We start from the raw sequence: 18204 nt of genomic DNA, 5'->3' as shown, positions 1-18204 counted from the left end.
CTCCGCGGCATGTGGGATCCTGCCAGACCGGGGCACGAACCCGGTTCCCCTGCATCGGCAGGCGGACGCGCAACCACTGCGCCACCAGGGAAGCCCCTCCATGTCCTAAATTTTAATCATCAGCCTCTACACTTGAGTTGCTTCTGCTGTCGATTGTCTGAAGGCAGAGATGTTTGTCATTTCAAGTATTCAGTACATGTCTGTTAATTGATATTAGTATACCTTGAAAGGTAATAATGTTTAAAAATATTAAATTCATTTATTTCATATCCACAAATTTTGTGTCAGAAAAAATTAACTTATATTCAATATATAATATGTGTATGACCTTCTTTATTTTCTCTTTCTCAGAAAAGAAAAAAAAGTGGAACATGGCAAATATCATTCAATGGCTCCTTAAGCATGTTTCCCTGGCTTCACTTACATTAATTGTATATTTGTAAAATTTTCATTGATGATATTTTGTCTTGAGCTATTATGAAAAATCTTTCCTTCAAATTTAATATTAACTTTATTACCACTTGACTTCATCATTCCAAACATAATTTAGACTTTTCACTGAAATAAATAGATGTTGTTCATTTATTCAGCACAAATATTTTAAAGACATAATGTGGGTTAAATACTCTTTTTAAAAAGGTGCAAGGCACAAATATTATGTACGAGAAGATAAAGGTCAAATCTAAGGTAGAAATCTGATATGTGACCTATATAAAATTACAGTCACACAAACTAAAAATATAGTTACATGTATGTAACCTGTAAAGTATAAAGGAATAGTTGATTATGTAATTTTACTTTCTGCACAACCTTCTTTTTTACAGTCCCCCAAAAAACATGAACAGAGCAGCTTCAAGGTTATAAAACTAGTCGAACATTCCTTCCAAACTCAGTGTTTTTGTTTAGCTCTTTTAATCTTCCACACAAGTAAAAGTAGAATAAACAAGAGAGAGAGCAAGAGAGGAGGGAAGGAAGGAAGAAGGGAAGGAGGGAAGGAAGGAAGGCAGGAAGGAAGGAAGGAAGAAAGAGGGAAAGAAAGAAAAAACATTTTTTTTGCCAGGAAAACAAGGTAAATATGGTATACTGGTTAAGATCTTGGAATCAGGAGCAAAATACCTGGGTTTAAATCCCTGCCCTCCCACTTACTAGCACTTACTGGGCAAGATCCTTACCATCTTTTTGCCTTAGTTTTCTAAGCTATTAAGTAGAGACAGTAATAGAACCTACAGAATAGAATAATTAATAAGATTAAATGACATAATGCTTCAGAAATGCTGATATAAATGTCTGCATTATAGTAAATGCTAAATAAATATTTGGTAATTAAATGTGTAGGGAAAGAAAATATATTTGAGTAATGTTCTGTTGGCAGAGGAAGAAGTATATTTAGAGGTAAATTTGATGACTAAGACTTTAAATACTGTAAAGAACTTGTGTAGTTTGAAAATATTTAGGCCCAGAAGAAATAACCTCCTTTTTCTTTTTCTTTTAGCATCTGTCACTTTTTAATTTGCACCACACTTAATTGCAAACACCTTTTAACTCCTTTCTGGTGCTGAAAACTCTGTGAGAATGTTCACCTCTATATCCTCTGCCCAACAGCACTTGACTATATATAGAAATTGACTAGGGTTTTTTGGTGAAGAATTTCAGTAATGATAGAGACTGGGAAATATCGCATTTTAATATTTATCTTAACCCTAATTTCTCTTTATTGTGTAGTGGCAAACGCTGAAATGCCAGAAAAATAAATTGAAGAAGATCCCTGTAATACGTGTCTTAATAGAATCACACAAAATGAATAGTATAATTTAAATTTACTTTTATTATAATTACTATTAAGATAGTCACTTTCCAGTTTTCACTGGAGGATCTTTTTTTTTTCCCCTGCAAAACTGAGGTAACTTAGCCAAAGGTATACTAATAACAAAGTATCCTAATTGTTTATTCAGAGGGAAAAATTTCAATATTTTTATATTTCAGATATCATTATTGGATAAAATAACAGAATATTTCTCAATTTCTAGACACATTACCTTTATGCTCTAGAGTCTGTGCCTTCTGATAAAAGCCTGGAAAAACTCAGATCTAAATAAACTCAAACCATACTAAGATCCTAGGTAAAACTAGGTATTAATAGTTTCACTGATAAATTTCAACATAACCTCTTAAAAATGTAGATGATGTACTATCGTAGGACCTTAAAATCAATTTTTTTTTTTTTTTTTTGTGGTATGCGGGCCTCCCTCTGCTGCGGCCTCTCCCGCCGCGGAGCACAGGCTCCGGACGCGCAGGCCCAGCCGCTCCGCGGCACGTGGGATCCTCCCGGACCGGGGCACGAACCCGCGCCCCCTGCATCGGCAGGCGGACTCTCAACCACTGCGCCACCAGGGAAGCCCCTAAAATTAATTATTTTTAATCTTCTCTTACAACGTTATTACAACATGTTGTTATATTTATTAACAAATGCTTATTTGTGAATCTACAGTGTTCAGGTAAAAACACAGAGATTGTTGATGACCTTTCTTTGGTTTATGAAACAAGAGCTATTCACCAGGCTTATCGTTTTCAGATGTAAAGCATTAAACTAATAAATGTGAAAAAAAATTGTTAATATGGCAAAATCATGAGCAAATGTTTTTCTTTCAAGTTCAGTTACCACTGACCGCCCCAAATGATCTTCAGCTAACAGTCAGTGTCAAGTGCCAGGCACATGGGGGCGCCATCTCGGCCCAATGTTTTGACCTCATCGGCCGCCAGCCCCAGGCCACATCTCATAACGCAGAACCACCTACCTGAGCCTATTCAAACGCATGGAATCTTGAGAGAGAGTCAAATGTTTCTTTTAAGTCACCAAATTTTAGAGCGGAGCTTAACTAAAGCAATAGCCTCCTGCCTTTTTCAAGGTAGGGCTTAAACCTGGCTCAAGTGAAAGTTAATGCAAACAGCTGAGCTTAGGCACTTCATTACAGTTGCCTTCATGTTACATTTTCAACTAGATTGTAAGTTATTCAAGGTCCCAGTTATTGCTTTATTTATTTTTCCTCCATGTGTCCCCGTAGGTTTTAACACAGTGCTAGGCACATGGTACTCTGATAACCTGAGGTTGCCAGTTGAGTCATAACAGAATGGAGGAGCAAACGGGGGTAAAAAGGGGGTCTCTGGATATAAGACAAATTTTAAAGATAGAAGGATTTTGATTAAATCAATATTAATAACCAATTTTAAAAGAATATGTCTGTTTTATATTTATATATATATATATTTATGTTGGTATTTAATCTGGATTAGCTGAACAAAGGAATTAGCGGCCACTTAGAGGGTTTTTTTTTGTTTGTAAAACCTGAAATAGAAATTTTAGATAGAAGGCTTGTCATCTGTTAGAAATTTACATGTGGAATTGTGAAAGAGGTAATAACTAACTAAACAAATAAATAAAATGGGGGGTGGGCGAATGATTGTCTAGAGCTACACTGTGAAGGTAGGGGTGAACATAATAATTTTCTGCTTCCAGTCTCTGCCATGTGTTCTGCATGTACTTCATGTGGGAAGTAACAGTTATACCCGTTCACTGTAACTAACCATGCTCTGGGAGTGGGTACCGTCTGCAGGACTGTTTGCTAGTGTAACAATAATGAAGGACAATTCAAGTCGGAATCCTGGATTTAGCAAAACCAGAACGATATGTCTGTTTGTCTGTTTGTGATCAGGACTTGTTTTTTTGTTTGTATGCGTGTTTTGTTTTGGTATAGAGAAACTGATATTATTTAAAATGTGAGGGCTTTTTAATTTTCTAAGTCCAAGGGCATTTTTGAGTTCTTTTACTTTTTAATTGTTAATAACTCTATCTACAAGACAGAAAATATCCAATATACTTAACTAGTCCTCCAAAATCTTTTCCTTCAGGACCCATCATCCCAGCAAACCTCTCTCCCTGCTATGTTGCTTCCCAGAATTCATAGTTCCATGCTTCAGAACTGCACTTGCTAAAAGAGAAAAAGGAGGTTAGAAAATGCAGGGTATAAAAGGGAGTGTGTGTGTGTGTGTGTTGTGTGTGTGTGTGTTGTGTGTGTGTGTGTGTTGGTGGTGGTGAAGAATTAAATCCCTTGCTCTCCAGATTCCAAAGTGGCACGTGTGTAAAATGAAAATGTAACTGGTCTTTACGTAAATGACATATTCAGACATATTTATTAAATGTGTTTATATACGCTTTTGAAATGCAAGTAATTCACGGAAACAAATTTGCAGCACACAGCTTTATTCATGCAGTCAGTCAATAGGTACTGTTCAGATACACTTTAAAATTATAATGTGAGGAGCTGAAAGCATAACTTTACACTTACATACATCTAGGTCTTTATCAAGTGAGACAGGAGAGAGAAGGGGGAGGGGGAGGGAGCGGGGGAGAGGCAGGAAAGGAGAGAGGGATGGAGAGGAGACGCAGGAAAGGAGAGAGGGAGAAAATACCGTTCCGGACCCACCTTCTCATCCCCCCGAAGCATGTGGGCATCACATCTAGTTGTAACAAAGAGATGACCGTGGCGTTTCCTTTCGGTTCCGCACAGGCTGACACAGAGCGCGCTGCGTGCGTGTCTGTCGTCTCCTCCAAGTCCCCCTTCCTCCCGGTGTTGGGAGCCCGGGAGTCCCCCTGACCCGTGCCAGGCCCGCAGGTCCCTTGGAGACGCGGCCACAGGTTCGTGCGTGTGCGGTCCGGGGCGGTGGTCCATCCCGATGCTGGGGAGAGGGAGGAGGCCCTCCTGCCCGAGACGGAGCTCGACCCCGACTCGGCCCGCGGACCGTGGCAGGGGTGTGCGAGGTCAGAGGGACAGGCAGCCCCGCGGCGACCAGGAGCGCGGCGTGCGGTCGCGCGGGCGGGGTGGCACCGCCGATCTCACCCGGCCCGGGCGCTTGCAGACCCAGGTAAGCCGCCCGGGCTCCACGGTGTCGCTCCGTAAGCCGCGGCCCGGCCTCGCGTCGCGGTCCCAGTCCTCCTCCTGGCTCAACGCGCACCTGGCCGGGCGGCCAGGGAGCCCCCTGGAGGGACCGCCGGGCTCGGTTCGCCTCCGAGCCCGCCGGCACCCCAGAGGAGCCCGCGGAAACACCGCGAGCAGCCGGCACCCTGTCCCGCTGCGCCTCGGGCCTGGCGCCTTCGGGGTGAGGCGAGCGGGGACGCCGGCCTCCCCGCGGGTCCGAGGTCGCGCGAACGGCCCCGGCGGAGACAGGAGGTGGCGCAGGCGAGAGGCTGGAGTCCCGGTCCCGCGGCGGCGTCGCCGTCCTCCGCTTCCCGGCGTCACGGCGGGCTTATATAGGAGCGGGCAGCGGGGCGCTGCCCTCCCCGCCCGGCCCGGGCTGCCGCACGCGGCCGGCACAGCCTCGTCCCCGCGCAGGCAGGCGAGCAGGCTACGGCGGCGGGAGCTGCGCGCGCCCCCGCCTCCTCGCCCTCCGCGCGCGCGCCCCGCGAGCCCGCTCAGCTCGGGCGCCACCCTCCCTCCCCGGCGCGGGGAGCGTGAGAGCATCGCCCTCCAGGTGCGGCGAGGCTCCTCGGGGCACGTTCCGTCGCCGGGAGAGGATGGTCACGGGAGCGCCGGGGCGTGAGAGCGTCGCCGAGGAGCGGGAGCGATTGATGGGCAGGGCGCGCACTTGGCGGAGGACAGCAGCCCGGGCGCCGGGCGAGCACAGACGGCGCGGCGCCGCCGCCTCCCGGCCGGACTCCGCGGACCTCCGGAGCCTCCCGCCCCCGGGCGTCCGGGGCGCCGAGCCGCTGCCCGGGGACGAGGGTGGCCGGCACCGTGCGTGAGCGCCCGGGAGTTCGCGGACCTCGCTCCAAAGAGCACTTCTGCCCCGGACCCCACTTCCCCGCCCGGACCCCCGGGAGCCCGCCAGCGCGCTGGCCGCGGAGGGACTTGAACTTGAGTTCAGGTGGGTTATCCCAGGGGGAGCGCAGCAGGAGACGTCCAGGGAAGACGGAGGAGGTGATGTTCAGTGTCAAGAGCGGACCGTTTTCTTCCTGCCACTTGCTGGGGCTGAGCCGCTTCCCACGCAGCTCTCCTGTTCACCCGCTCCTCCCCAGCCCAGCCCTCCAAACCCCCGTTTTCTTCAGTATCCGGCATGCTATTGACCTTTTCACAACTTATGATTAGTCTCTGAAACGATCATATTTACTCCGTTGCTCTTTTAATGGGAGGTCGACAGGCTGAATGATTTCCCCAGTCAAGTCATTTACTTCTGAGCCAATAGATGATGCCTTCGTCATAGTTTTCTGGGGGGAAAGTAACTCTGCGTTGCTTCTGCAGACGCCCAACTCCCTCTGAATCGTGCACCTTGGTGCTGAGCACACAGCAAAAGTTTTTAGCTTCTCCTCAGTTTCTGGTGCTTCTCAGGGGAGAGGAGAGGACTTTGGCTTTAAACACAAGAGGCGGTCAGGGGACCATCTCCTTTAACTTTTCTTCTCTGTGATCATTTGCGATGAAGAGGAAACAGAAGAGATTTCTGCAGATGACTTTGTTATTCATGGTGGCTGTAATTTTCCTGCCCAGTATCGGTCTCTGGTCTCTGTACAAAGATAAGCACCTGGTGAAATCGACGGAACCCGGAGAGCAGCAGGTAAGTGCCGCGCTTACCTGGGAAAGATCCCAGGAGGCTGGTGAGGCTGGTGAGGTTGCAGCCGCGGCCACAGCTAGCAGGTGTGCGGCATCCTTGGGTTCGCTCCGCAGTCTCTGCAGAGCCGATGTTACAGGACTCTAGACACCTTGGGGTTTAAGCAAGTAGCCGTTTTAAGGTCGCGATCAGTGACATGGGAGAAATGCCAAATAAACTAGAAAAGAAGGATGAGAGGCCAAGAGGAAGACATAACCTCTCACCGTTGAGCTTTAGGTTGATTTTTGGCTTGAGGTGCAGGAAAGGTAACTAACTGTGCTTCTTTGTGGGATGTGGGAGAGAGCCTGGTACAAGTTCAGTCTCAGGGAATTGTGTTTGCTTCTCACGGAGTTTGCGTGTCCGTACTAAAGAGAATTGGGCCAGTTAAATCGTGAAACTTGTGAAGGGGTTCTCAAAAACCAAGTTGCAGTTTTCTGTATTTTTGGTTGTAATTTTTGGTTATAGCAACAGCTTTGTGCCCTGTGGAGACGTAGAGTCTCTTTCTCCCTCGCTGTTGCTAAGGTGCGGTGGGGAGGTCTTCAGGCAGTTACTAAGGAGGTCGTTCAGTTTCGCAGTCTGGCGATAAGTTTGTCGCTAAACGCTGACCTTCACGTCCAAAACACTACTAATAAACTGGCTCCTGCGTTTAAACTTTTAACAACAGAGTGAAGCCTTCCTCATGATATGGATGTAACACTTCTTCAGCTGGTCCTGTGCATCACCTCGGAATATTAATGTTCTTCATTTCTGGGGTCATCAGCCACGTACACTCTAAACCTTCCACACACAGAAGGCGTTTAGGTAGCCCAGTTGTGGACAACAGGAATAGTTATTTATGGCAATTAAATATTCGTTCTTATACTTCATAAAGTGGAATTTCTTTTTACACAGTGAGTGGTGAGTTGGAAAATGCATGGAAGTAGTCTGCTTTTTCATTATGACAAGGAGTCCTTACCCGTCTCTAAACTTTAAAGATAAATAGTTGCTTATGGGCTTTGGTGGATTGGAATTCTGAGGGAAAGCGCTGACATGCTTTCATTTCGTTGTTGACTTCTGTCATCCTTTCTAATAGGGGTATAACTTTGATTTGCCGTATATTCTGTCATTCCAATAAAAAAAAGAAGGTGGATACTTTGGATGTGAAACTTTTTTTCCCTATATAGATAATTTATTTCTCCAGCCCTTAAGAGAAAGTGAGATTTTGTTAACATTAGTAGTTAATTACTAAAATTACTATGATTAAGATTTCCATTCCAATATTGATAAAATGACAAAAACAAAATGATTTTTCCTTGAATTTTGCTAATTCAATTAACAGTAGCCGTCTGAATTATTTGCTGGGATAGCTAACATAAAACACTAATTAATCTTATTAATGAGATATTTACAACTTTCCCGCCAGCTCTATTGATTTTGACCCTTAATGAGAAATCTGTTTGTTCAATGGCATAAAAAAAAATAAAGTATGGCAAACCAACTCTCTGGCTTGTTATTATAATCTCTAAAACAGTTTTCTTGTTTCTGGTTCTTTTGTGGTGCAAATGATATTTAATATCAGGTGAAAAATTAGTGGGTGTGAAAGGAATGAAACAGCAAGAGAAGGGGCTGTTTCTCAAAGTTTCATACCTTGTAGAGTAAATAACTGAGGTTGATAGGGATCTCGTTGCATTCCAGCTTGAGTCCTAGGTAGCAGTTTTAAAACCAAGAATAAAGAAAAGGCAGTATGTGCCGTAAAATGAATGTTAGTTGCATACTTCAGTATTTTTTAGCCTAAATAATGATTTTAAAACTAATACTTTCTTACAGATACACAATAAAGTTGAAAAGGTAGAAATCACTTACTGAAAGATAGAATTCATTGTAAAACAGGAAAAGATAAGATTTCATTGGTTTTATTCTATTATTAAATCTAATTGGAAAGAAAATTAGGATATGTTGACTTCATTATACAGGTATTGGATATTAAGAGTTAAGTCATATATATATATCTGCATATATATGTGGGTGTGTGTGTGTGTATATATATATATATATATATATATATATAAATGCACTTGACCAAGTAAAAAGTGACTTGCAGTGAGGCATTAATCGTGCGTAATATTGTGATGTAGTATTTTGCAAATGTATCTACATTTCAAAGTTAGTAAGTCAGCTAAATACATAAGTTTTCAATTGAAGCATATAACTTGACTATCGGGTAATGTGTTATTTAAATTTAGTACTTTCTTTTAAAAAGACATTTTCATGGTTAATTGCTAACTGTCCTTCAAAAACCATCTTTTACTCTATATTATCACCAAGTTGTAAAATGCTATGGGAAGGGATAGCATGCTTATCATTGGCAGTGGTCAGCACTGAAGGAGTCAAAACCAGTCACGTGCTGGAAGAAGAGTCTGGTTTTGCAGCCATTCTGTGGGACAGGGCAGTCCTGGTTCTAAGTGTGGCCCCAGGAGTGGGAAACCTTCGCTGTTTTAAACAGTTTAACGTACAGTGGCTTGCGGGAAAATACTTCATGGAAATTCAACATAATGGAATGGCTAATACTTTAAAAATCCTCTTCACTTGTATCTTATCAGAGTACATCACTAATAGTTTGTGTGTCTCCTACTCAGTATAAACGGTTTTAGTATATTCTGAGATAAATTAAAGGGAGGTAAAAGAGAAAACAAACGTGGATAGACACTGTGTGTATTAATTGTCATGGTGTTTAGTATTTCACACATATTTTCTCAGGTCTTCTATACAATTACAAGTTAATCATTTGTATTTATAGTACTTTCCCACTAAAAGTAATATGTGTAATAATTCCCATGATATTAAAATCTTTGCCCCATCTATGATGCAGGAAAAATATGAAATAAAAACCCCTAAATTGTTCACCTAAAAGGCTTGTTTTTCCCCCCACACACAACCAATGAGGAGCAAAAAAATTGCTATAATAATGGAATAATTAAGAGGCTAATTTTATGGTTTGGACTCTGCACAATTGGAATCAAGTTGCAGAAATAAATATTAAGCTCTTAAGAATTTTAAGATGTCTATGAAAAATTTATAAAAATTATGATTTTATAAAATATTTTAGAGTTCCTGTTTAGATGTTATTAAATTCTCAATCATAATTGTCATGTTATTTTCAGTTGAGTTATATTTGTTGCTTTTTTGTTGTTATTGGGATGATTTAGGTATCTCCTCTTTATGTGTTTTAGAAATATATACATGTATTAAAAATAATCTATTGATAACGAATTTGATATTTAGCTGAAATGATTACTGTATAGTTATTGTATAGTAATTCCTAATTTCATTCTTTAAGATTTTGAATTCCTGCTCTTCTCTGGTTTCAGCTGCCATTGAATTGAAGTTACATATTTAGATCTTAATTAAGCTGTGCCTTAGGATGATAGTTAAAGCAAAGCAATATTTTAGAGCAAAACTACTGCATCCAGCATTATTATACCTCTCTTTGTAATCATTTATGCAAGTACAGGTAAATAAAAAGGACCCCAAAACACAATCTTTTCTTAAATACATTAAATAGATTATTTTTTTTTTAAGCAGCTGTAAAGTAGTTTAGCAACTAAGTTGAGATGCAACTCGATTCTCATTACGAGTGCGAGAATAATAATTCAAGAATATTCAGAATATGAAGAGGGTTTTGCAATTTTTGAAATAAAAACAAGGATTGAAATCCCAGAACTTTAAATCACATGTTTTCAGAATTGTTCAGAATGATTTTAGCAGCTTATGTTTGGCTTGGATTTTTTACCGCATGAAATAAACCAAAAAACAACACTAGACACTCAAGTCACTTTTAAATTGTAGAACCTTCTAATTTCTTTGTACTTCAGAATTTCTATTTATAAAACAGGGCTAATCAAGCTTGCATGGTAAGTCCTGAGATCCCATCTTGGCTGTGGAAAATATTGTGATGTAATATTTTGGTTTTGATCAGATCCACAAGTAAGCTGTACTTGACAGATTGTGGGCCTTAACCTCCGTTATTTAAAAAAAAAAAAACAACCCAAAACTTTCCTGAGACTCCTCAGCATCTTTGTCCAACTTTTCCAACATCAATCAACACCGCACTTGTGAGAAGCAGGATTCATCTTTTTGGCAAGAACTGTTTTCTGTGGCATTTTAAACTTATCTCGCGATGTGAAGATGTCAGATATTTGGAGCCGAGTGTATGCAAACCTTGTCATGCTTTTCTTTGTCACCCTGACCGTAAAGCTGCAAGAGTGTCTGTGTTTCTTCTCCAGCAAACATCTTAGATGTTGGAAGAGCTAAAAACAGGAAAAAAAAAAAAAAAGTAAGGTTTCCACTCCTCCTGCACTCAGGGTGGTAGTACACTGTCAACACACTAGGTGTGAAGTGATGCGTTGGTTTGAGCCATACTGTTCTTAATTAGCTAAGATATAGATTTTAAATTAGGGTGCTGGAGGACCTTTTCTTGAATTTATGGAAAATCCATCCTGACGCACTCCAGGATTGCAACACAGAGACCCCCATACCAAGTGCCTTAATTATTGGCTGTGACCTAGCGGGTCTGGACATGATTAGTTCACCACCTTGCCCTGTGGGAGACAGCATGGAACAGTATCTTATGTTCACAGGCTGTTAAAAAATGAGACAGTTTTTTTTTTTTTCCTCTCTGTTCATTTCTGAACAAGATGTGCTGAATCAATTAACCTCCTTTACATTTAATTTTTCTATAAGAGAAACCAAATCAAGGGTGGAATATATAGGCAGAAGATGAGGAAGTTCGTTGTTTTAGCGTGTAGAGAAGATAATTGAGTTTTGTGTGTGGAAGTTTTGTCAGGAGTTGCCATGACAACCTGTAAGGAAGTTTGCAATGGCTTCTCTCCTTGGAACACTTTATACAAATGAAAGTGAGCTAAGGTGCACCCAGGATAATCTGAAAGAGGGGAAAAGAGTTCAAATAACTCTTGGTGTAAGTGGCGTGTATCCTCAGGTCGGGAGGTGTTTGGTCCAGCAGCCTCTCATTCTGATTTGCTTGGCTTGCTTGTGATGAGGCGATACTTCAGATTCTTAAAACCACCAGACGTGACCACGTTTTTCTTCTCCTTCCTTCGTTTTTACACATGTGTTTACAAAAGTGCTGATATAGAGTCAAAGGTGCAAATGTGCAAAGAAATAGGTCGTTCTGGAGGCCATAACAAAGGTGAAGACAGACTCTCATAAATGAGGTACGTGCTCTTTTAGGACCTCTGTCCATCACCCCACAGAGCTAACTATTCCTGAATTAGCTCAAAATGTAGTGGTGATGCTTGAACAGACAACCAAAAAGAACAAATAAGACACATTCGTGCCGCGGAGAATATGTATTTAGACAGGCACAAAAATATCTATACTGGTTTTATTTAAAGTTGAAAAGAAGGGGCAGGGCATCCAGAAATGTCAAGAAACATTTGGTGAGGAACCCCACCATCCTCAACTAATAAGTTAATGTCTGTTACTACCAAACTCCAACATGGTGGTCAGAAAGAGGGTGAAGAAAAAAAGATATACTTAGGGTTTAAGGTAAATCACATCAATGTTTTCTTCTACTTTTCTACTTCCAGTTTAGTGGGAAAAAATATGGGCCAGATTGGCAGTATTCTCCAATTAAATGTATTCATTTCACATACTTATTTAGCAACACACATATACATGTACATGCATCCACACACATGGTCTCACTTATGAAGAAAAAATAAATCCACCCAACTGTTTCACTTTCTACAATTTTTTTTTGTACTTTTGTAACTTCTTGCTTTTTCCATTGCTTTGACTCTGCAAAAACACTGTTCATCAGCTGAGTTTGAAGCATCATTTAAATGTTATTAATGTAATTCTAGGAAAGTTTGGAGAAAGAGAAAGACTAGTGCATGTGTCTCTGGAAGCGTGAAGATCACAGTAAGGATTTAGCCTGTGAGAGTTGCACAGATTATAAATAGTGCAATTTATTGTTATCCAGTAATATTATGAAGGAAGCCGTGGCTGCCAGAGGCCGTGGTGGTGGCTACCATCTCTCTGTTACAGGGAACGGTGTGCCTCAGTGAGAGCAGAGGAGGTTCATTTCGAATTTACCTGAAGTTCTCAAATCCTCAATGGAATGTTACTTCAGTACTTGAAGTCTAGAAAGCCACAGTCAGGAGATTTTATTATCAGTCATTTTGATCTTTTTTATTATACAGTAAGTTCCCTACATATGAACCTTCAAGTTCAAAGTTTCAAAGATACGAACGTGCACTTGCATGTCCAATCACGTGAGTTAGCTCACGTGTCTGGCGTACATTGTCACGTGCGTGCATCCTGTACAAGTGGTTGTGCTTTTGTGTACTTTACTGTACAGGACTGTATAGAGTGCAGTAGTACAGTGTCTTTATTTCTTGCCTGTTCCCTCGACGCCAGCCCCAGTATGCCAGCTGTTGTACTGGACTACTGTACTTTTCAAGGGACTGTACTGTAAGATTTAAAAGGTTTTCCTTATTTTTTGTTTGTTTTTTATGTATTATTTGTGTGAAAAGTATTATAAACCCATTACAGTACAGTACTATGTAGCCGATTGTACTAGTTGGGTACCTAGGCTAACTTTGTTGTACCTACAAACAAATTGGACTTTACGAACACACTCTTGGAGCGAAACTTGTTTGTATGTAGGGGACTTACTGTAATCAAAGGACCAAATTGTCAGGACTCCCACTCAGGTTTGAGTGAGGTTTTGGTTTTTTTTTTTTCTTTTTACTTAAATGTGGTATGTCTCCCCAGCAAGAGAATCCACTTGAACTTAATTTGAGGAGAAATAGAATTTCCATATTGTCTCGTTCTCTTTTAGTAATTAGGCTGGTTCCAGCACGTAGTAGCACTTTGGGACATTTATTGAGTCATGGGTCTTCTTCAGGTCAGTTTTCTCTAAGTCAGATGGAGCTGATGATACCATTCTTGTGTTGTTATTTATGGTGAGGATTAAATGTTTAGTATCTTGAACAGCATATAATAAGGGTTAATGTATATAGGTCATTGTTATACATAGTATAAGCGTTTATAAGCAATCATTGCCTTCAGCAAGGTAATTAGTGTTTGCTTAATAAATATTTACAGATGGTTTCTCTTTGCAAGGCAATGTCAAGACAGCACAGCAGAGCAATGAATGTGGTACAGGACTTGCCATGGGATGTTAAATCTGGCGGAGAGGACTGTTGAAGAAACAAATAAATAGGGTCTAGAAAGTAAAAGGGCTTTTTTTTTCCATAATTTTTTGGTCCAGTATTTAAGGACAAGTTGTTAATTTTATTTTGCATGTAATCATTTACTGCAAAAAAAAACTGACTGATTTTTTTGGTATATTGTATTGAACATTTTTCTAAAATTGAGGCTTTTAATAAAAGAGGAAAAACACAGCGATACCTCTTTGTAGTGACCACCCTGACTTGCTATAACAAATAAAGTCCATGGCTCACATATAGGCATTTTTTCCCTACATTAATTACAAGTCAGAGTCTGAGAACTTAAACTTTTGTTGTTTAAGTCTTGGTTATCAGAGGCAATGAATAATTCTGAAGACAAAAATTAAAAAGCTGAGTGGAAACGACTGTTGACTACTTCAGTAGGGATACAGAAAAAGCATATGGTGTTGTACTCATTCTTAATTTTCTCACTAGTGAATTGGAGAGCAACAATTGATATTCATGAAACAAAGAAACAAGCAGTACACAGTACATTTTCTCTGTGTGTGCTGGGCTTTTAGAAAAGGAAGAGAATGATCTGAACTTCTCCGGCAGGCCCTCATTCCTACAGGGTTGAGCCCTGTCTTGTTATGAAAATTAGATAGGGTTGGGATTAGGCTGAGGGAAAGTCAGATACTTCAAGTTCTCATGCCGATCTCACCACTTTCCAAAATATATCCTCTTGGGCAAGACATTTTACGTCTTTGAACCACAGTTCCTCATATGTTGACACAGATAGAACCTCCTAAAGGGTAGCAGAGGAAACAAATTGGATTAATATATGCAAATTGGTACATAGTAAATACTCCGTTGAGGGAAGCTTAGCAAATAGTATTACTACCATTTTTTCAGTTTTTAGAATATCCGTAGAAGGTAGTAAATAAACTTAATATTGTGTACATCTAATAAAGATATAATAAAACTTATAAAATATACCACTATCGATCTGCCTGTCCATTATTGATAAAATAGATGTTTATTTGGTATGTGCAGAATACTGTGTAGCCCCTGAGGCAAAGGAGTGATGAAGAGAGAAATCTGTTTTCAGTGAGCTTACGATTTATTAGTTAAGAAAAGGCATGTACGGCACCTATAATATAGGGATGGACTAAATTATTTTTTAAGAAATAGATATTCTAATTATTTAGAGTTTAGAAGAGGTGGAGAAACCATGTTCTTGTGTGATATTTATGTCCAGCCCTAAGTGTTTTCTGTACTGATTTAATCCTCCAGTGATTCACTGAGACAGGGGCTTCTATAGAACCCCAATTCACAGTTAAGTAAGGTGCAAAGACAAAATTTGAGTCCATGCCCTCTGGGTCCATAAAAAGAGAAAATAATGATCTGTGTTAACAGCTACCTAGTTTATGGCAAGCGAGGACTCTGAAAAGGTCATGGGGTTTGGTAGTTACTTGTACTCTCGGAATGGTAGTTACAGAGAGTAGTAGAGCACTAAACAAAATCGTAAAAGATTAAATGGAAAGACTAATAGATGAGAGTTATTGGTGGGATCGACGTTGACATTAAAGGGCTGAATGTGGGGTCCTGGTGGACAGGAGACAATGGAAGCGAGAAGAAGTCTGGTGCAGAGAGAGAGTGAGGAACTGGCCGCTGGGGAGGGTGAAGGTGGTGCAGACAAGCAGGAGGGATGCAGAAAAGCTGGTCATGAGCTAAATGGTAAATTCAGAGCCTGTGCTTTTAATAGTTTGAGAGCCTCTCGGCAGGGGGGTCTGAGAATTTCCCTATGCAGTTGTCTTACTAATTTGTAGAGGTAATTAAACATTAGTGAAATGTTCCGTAAAATGGGAAACTATATCTTATCTATCTATATCTATCTGATATATATATAATTTAAATTATATATATATATTCCTATAATAACAACTGAAGACTGTAATACTGAATGAGGATGCCAAAAAACCGTGCAGCCACCTGACCAAGAAGACAACAATGTACTTGTCAAAATAAATGCAGATAATGACCAGATACACAGAATAAAGGAAAAAAGCAAGGCATTAAGTTTATAATAGGGTAGATGGTGGGATGGGGTGGAGGTATTTATTATAAGGATAAGGAGATAATAGTCTTCAGTTGCCGAGAATTTCAAAATACTTTAGGAATAATAAAAGTAATAAAATGATTATGATAAAAGCAATAAGAATAAAATAGTAAAAGATACTATATTAATAATAAAGTTATGTTAAAACTGAGTTCTTACCATGTATAAGGTATCATGTTAAGCTGTTCTTAACTAGTCACAACAAACATGAAATATGTAAAATTACTATACTATATTGTAAATGCAAAGTGATTTCTTAAACATTTATCAAGATCATACAGTGTTTATTCCACCAATACAGAATGTTGGGCTATGTATAATTTCCCATATAATGCAACTACATTGGAAATATCCTAGACCATAGCAACACAAGAAATTATATATTAACTCAGCTGTGAAAGGAAACATGCACAGTCGTTAAGGGCACGGATGTTAGAGCCAGGCTGCCTAGTTTTAGTTCCAGTTCTATTACTTGCTACCTGTTTGACCTTGAGCAAGTTATTTCTCTTCTCTGAGTCTTAGAGTTCCTGTTTCTAAAATGGGTATAAAAACATTTCTCACTTGATTGAGTTGATGTGAGGGTTAAATAAGTTAATATGCATAAAATGCTTGGAAAACTGGATTGCACATAGCAAGCTATTTTTTAAAATTTATTTATTTTTAATTGAAGTTGATGTACAATATTATGTACATTACAGCTGTACAATATAGTGATTCACAATTTTTAAAGTTTATACTCCACTTGTAGTCGTTATAAAATATTGGTTTTATCCCCCATATTGTACAATATATCCTTGTAACTTATTTTATACATAATAGTTTGTACCTTGTACTCCCCCTACCCCTATATTGCCCCTCCCCCCTTCCCTGTCCCCACTGGTAACCACTAGTTTGTTTTCTATATCTGTGAGTCTGCTTCTTTTTCATTATAATCACTAGTTTGTTGTATTTTTTTAGATTCCACATATTAGTGGTATCATACAGTATTGGTCTTTCTCTGTCTGACTTACTTCACTTAGTATAATGCCCTCCAGTTCCATCCATGTTGCTGCAAATGGCATTATTTCATTCTTCTTTTTATGGCTGAGTAATATTCCATTGTGTATATGTAGCACATCTTCTTTATCCACTCATCTGTCAATGGACACTTAAGTTGCTTCCATATCTTGGCTATTGTAAATAATGCTGCTATGAACATTGGGGTGCATCTCTCATTGTGAAATAGCAAGCTATTTTAAAGAGTTAGCTAATATTACCTGTTAGAATCTAGAGAACTGAGGTTGGATAAAAAGGAAAAGTATGTCCCTACACCATCTCTTTCATAGACCCATCATGAGGATATAAATACTTTTGCATTAAAAAAAATATACTTGAAGCACCTTTAACTTCTTTCTCTTTCAGTTTTTTACTATCAGTAGCCCATACAGAAATAATACAGCTCTTACTTTGAAAGTTTTCCTAATTTGAACCAAGGTCTCGTACAGCCCTACATGTCAGGAGCAAACTAGGTTTCAACAGGGAACTTAGTTCTTCCTCCCATATCCATTGACACCAGTGCTCTTGTGATGACCTTGCCCCCAGGTTTTTCCTGCCTTTCTCTCCACATGGTGTTGATTTCTCAGTAAGTACTCTGCCCTCAAGGGATAAAAAATATTTTATAAAATGTATCATTAAATCACCCTAACCTTCCAAAGAGGATTATCTAAGAAGGCCTTCGAGGTTGAATATTATTTTACGTAACTGGAATTTAAAGGTTATTTTCTGGTTGCTTCCAACAGTAATGTAGAATTGGAAAAACCAAGAGTGAGGCTGCTGCAGACTAGAGCAGAATAGTCACTTAAGGAATGAAGTGTCGCCTTAAACCCTCTTCCAGTGCTTCCAGGAAGGAACTGCCTGGAAACACAGGAATTGCCAGCTGTATAAAACTGGGAGGTGAGGGGAAATAAAAATGCTCTAATTCCACAGTGGAGGGAATTTTATCATTTTTTTAGTTTAGTTTAACAGAGGGTGGCAGATTAACAACTATGTAACAGGACTGTGTCTCCGCTTCACTTCCTTAGAAACTTTCAACTTTTCTTCCACGAGCTGAAGGAAATTACATGCTCTGCAAGATCCTCAGCATTTCTAGGTGAAGATCTTGAGTTCTGATATATGAAATATGGACGGAAAGATAAACACCAGGGACGCCAAGGGGATCTTATTCAAGAAAGCGTAGAGGGCTTCCCGGGCTTCCCGGGTGGCGCAGTGGTTGAGAGTCGGCCTGCCGATGCAGGGGAC

General features: G+C 40.2%; 1 protein-coding gene across 1 annotated transcript in view; it reads left to right on the top strand.

Annotated features, from left to right (window-relative positions):
* The first annotated feature begins 6465 nt into the window (after nucleotides 1-6465).
* Nucleotides 6466-18204, top strand: part of GALNTL6 (polypeptide N-acetylgalactosaminyltransferase like 6) — a 1282336-nt gene continuing 1270597 nt past the window's right edge. Inside the window, exon 1 of the mRNA XM_024130813.1 lies at nucleotides 6466-6603. Within this exon, the coding sequence (XP_023986581.1) occupies nucleotides 6466-6603 (138 nt within the window). The remainder of the gene's footprint in view (nucleotides 6604-18204) is intronic.

The sequence above is a fragment of the Physeter macrocephalus genome, chromosome 9 (assembly GCF_002837175.3).
Source record: "Physeter macrocephalus isolate SW-GA chromosome 9, ASM283717v5, whole genome shotgun sequence".
Classification (NCBI taxonomy): Eukaryota; Metazoa; Chordata; class Mammalia; order Artiodactyla; family Physeteridae; genus Physeter; species Physeter macrocephalus.
The sequence above is the reverse complement of the archived record's forward strand: the minus strand, read 5'-3'. Positions and strand labels throughout refer to the sequence as shown.